Source organism: Gopherus flavomarginatus, chromosome 6, assembly GCF_025201925.1.
Source record: "Gopherus flavomarginatus isolate rGopFla2 chromosome 6, rGopFla2.mat.asm, whole genome shotgun sequence".
Classification (NCBI taxonomy): domain Eukaryota; kingdom Metazoa; phylum Chordata; order Testudines; family Testudinidae; genus Gopherus; species Gopherus flavomarginatus.
In genome coordinates, this window is record NC_066622.1 from 103,052,478 (window position 1) to 103,055,641 (window position 3,164).

Genomic DNA, 3,164 nt, shown 5'->3' on the forward strand with positions numbered 1-3,164 from the left:
AAAGGCGGCATCTCAGTTTATATGTATATCATTGTTTCTGACAAGTGTCCATCCATTTGGGACATCATGTTGTAGAGTTAACAAGCTATTAAGCTTGCCTTCAGATAGGTCTTCATTTAGACCAGGTGTACAGAGAAAATTTATCAGTAAATGCCAGTCTTTTTTTAAGTTATTTATTTCACTTCCACATGGACAATTCATAGACTCAGGAAGATATAAAACCAGTGTGTACAAGTTGTGTCACAATAGCAGACTAGAGATCATGCAGCACCTTTAGAAAAATTAAAATTCTGGAATATGTACAGTTAAGTGCCACACTGAGTATTTACACCACAGTAATTTACTGCAATTAGTCACTGAAAGTTTCTTAAAGAAACAAGCCTCATACTCCAGCTTTAGGAAGGGAAGATAGCAGAGTACTTAGTGTAACCGCCGAATCTGTACATCCTTAGAGATGAGTTGCCAAAACAAACAAACAATGCACTGCCCAGAAACTCTCTCCAAAGTCCATCCTATGTAGTGAGGAGTGGTGTTCAATGTCTTTGGCAAGTATGCAGTCTGGAAGAGTTGATGGTTTCATAATCTCTTTGTAGCCGACAGGACAGACCTTCTCCACAGTAGCATCGCTGAAAGATCTCCAGGCCATGAGAACCTTTCCTTCGGTGTTTAGTGCATACTTGGCCTTCCTTAAGGACAGGTTTACAGATCTTGGACCAGAAGTGACGCGCACAACACAATCCAGCAGCACAGTCGGAAGAGCGGAGGCAGGTGGTACTTTCCTGACCTTTGAAAGGAGAAAGTGATTAAAAGCCTGTGGTAAATTGTCTGACTGCAGGAGAGTCAAACAGCAGAGACTTGAACAAACAATTGCAGAATAGGAGGCAGACTTTGTCTAGGGCTTGTCAGAAAATAGTTGGGAGGGGGAGAGCCACAGACTAGCAGCCGCATGGCTGCATTTAGCCTCAGTGCTTTCTCAGGTGCTATTTCTGGCAGACACCTCAGTTGGGCTGTGCCTTAGTTAAAAGGCCTATTACATGGGTTTAATACACTGCAGGAATAGTGGGGACCCTAAGCAAGGTTTGAGACTAACCCACCCCCACTTAGTTATACTTGCTACTGTAGGAGTCACCAGGCCCCCTTACCTTTCAGGTGGTGCAGCTGGGAAGGGGATGTGGTCCTTTTGGGATGCAAGTCTGGGATGCCATGATCAGGCCTGAAGCTCTCAATGATGGTCTCCTCCATCTCCCCGGGGTGAAAGTGACCTTGCTCAGATGGCACACAGATCCCTGAGCAGGGGAAAAGGGGCAGGAGTCAGCACAGCCTGGGTAACAGCAGGGCGCCGCTGGAGGCTGCCACACAAGCAGGTGCACAGCTATGGGGCAGGCGGGTGCTCGGCGCAGACACATGGCCCTTCGGACCCATCTGAGTCTAGGTACTGCACCTGCAGCCGAGCCCGGGGCAGCCTCCCCCCACCAGCGCGGCACGGCCCCGCACGCCACCCCGCCGCTCACCGTTATTGCAATAGTTGCCCGGGCAGCACATGGCGTGGCGCAGGCAGCGCTTCCGGCGTTTCCTGCAGGCGAGGCAGAGCTGGACTGCGGGGCCGGCCCCGGGCGGGGCGCTGGAGCAGAACTCGTCGGGGGCGCAGTCCTCGTCCTCCGAGCACGTGTAAGGCTGCAAGGGAGACACAGCGCCAGTGAGGCGGGGGGCGGGCTCGCCGCGCGGGAGGCCCTGGCGCCCCGCGCACGGGGCGGTCACATACCTGGTGGGGCTCGACGGCCTGGTGCTTGTTGCCCCCCTCGAGAAGGGCCGAGTCTGCGGGCGCGGCACTGCCGGGGGAGCCCCCCAGCCCGGCGCCGCCGCCTGGCAGCAGGTTCTTGATGGCGTTGGAGTTGAGGAGGCTGGGGCCCAACCCGGCACTGGACGCCGCCAGCGCCCAGGGGCAGCAGCACAAAGCGGCCGCCAGCGCCACACACAGACGGGCCGCGCCCAGCAGCATCTTCCAAGCGCAGCGAGCTGGAGCCAAGGGGTCCGATCCGCCCCGCACGAGGTAAGGGACCCGCGCAGCAGCTGTACTCCCGGGGCGGGGCGGGGCTGGGGCACCGCTGGAGCCCGCAAGCCCGAGGTAGCGCAGGGGGATGTTCCGCACAGCTACTCGCTCCTGGTAGCTGCCTGGCTGGCTCCGGCTGCCTTTATACTCCCGGGGGCTGGTTCGTGGGCCCGCCCCTACGGCGTGGGGGGAGGGCGCCACAGGCAAAGATGGGATTTCAAAGAGAGCCGGGGGGTTGCGCTGTTGCCCCCCACAAAGGCTCCCTCATTGGCCGAGCCTCCAGAGGGGGATTTCGCGATCGCCGCCGTGGCAATTAGCAATGAATTCCCAGGCAGCTGCTGCTTCCCCAAGTCTCTGTGCGGCTGCGAGCCCCGAACAGCGTCTCCCGCTGAGCCGCGGGCACCGGGGGCTGCTTGTTACGTGGGAGCCGCGTACGCTTTGTGACTTGCATCCCTCCCTTCAAACCGTGTTGTCACACAGCGCGAACCCCCACCCTCCCTCGGGGCCGCTGCGTGTCGCCTGTGCCCAGCATCAGCTGCCCAATCAGCGTTACCAGTCACCCCCGTGTGGACTTTTGTGTATTCGGGGGGGAAGCCGAACATTAGTCGGCTCTGTTAGGTGTCAGCATGGCATTTAACGAGGCACAGTCGTTTCCCCGGAGGGTGCTGTTTGAGTTGGCGTTTTTTCACTGTAAATAATCTTCTTTGAACAAAACAAAACACACCCAAGCTCCACATCAAACGATGCGTAAGAATGGAGGCCACGCTTTCTAATTACCCTTTGATGGGATATTTAGAGGGAGCCTGGCATCTGTTATTTGCAAATTAGCGCAAGGCTGGGTTCTCTTGTACAAACGTAGGAAGAGGAGGTAGAGTCCGAAGCTGTCTAGTCCCCACAGAAAGCGAGTGTATTTTAACTTTATTCAAATACTTTCCTCAACTGGCAGCATTTGCCCCCTCCGGCTAACGGGAGACGCTGGTTAAACATACAACGGAGATCAAAGGCCAGTGCAGAGCCAAGCTGCCGAAAACCGTTTGCCAAAGTAAGTTTCTGGTCGAAGCCCTCTAAAGCAAATCTGGGTTGATTAGCACGTAGTGATAAGGCGCGGCTGCCG

At 55.9% G+C, this 3,164-nt stretch overlaps 1 protein-coding gene across 1 annotated transcript; it reads right to left on the reverse strand.

The window, feature by feature from the left end:
• Positions 1-204: 204 nt before the first annotated feature.
• DKK1 (dickkopf WNT signaling pathway inhibitor 1) lies at positions 205-2,027 on the reverse strand. Its single transcript, XM_050959702.1, has 4 exons — positions 1,763-2,027; positions 1,512-1,674; positions 1,143-1,286; positions 205-784 (listed from the first exon to the last, which is right to left on the reverse strand). Exons 1-4 carry the CDS (start codon positions 1,997-1,999, stop codon positions 534-536), a joined length of 795 nt encoding a protein of 264 aa, XP_050815659.1. The 5' UTR covers positions 2,000-2,027; the 3' UTR covers positions 205-533.
• Positions 2,028-3,164: the final 1,137 nt, after the last annotated feature.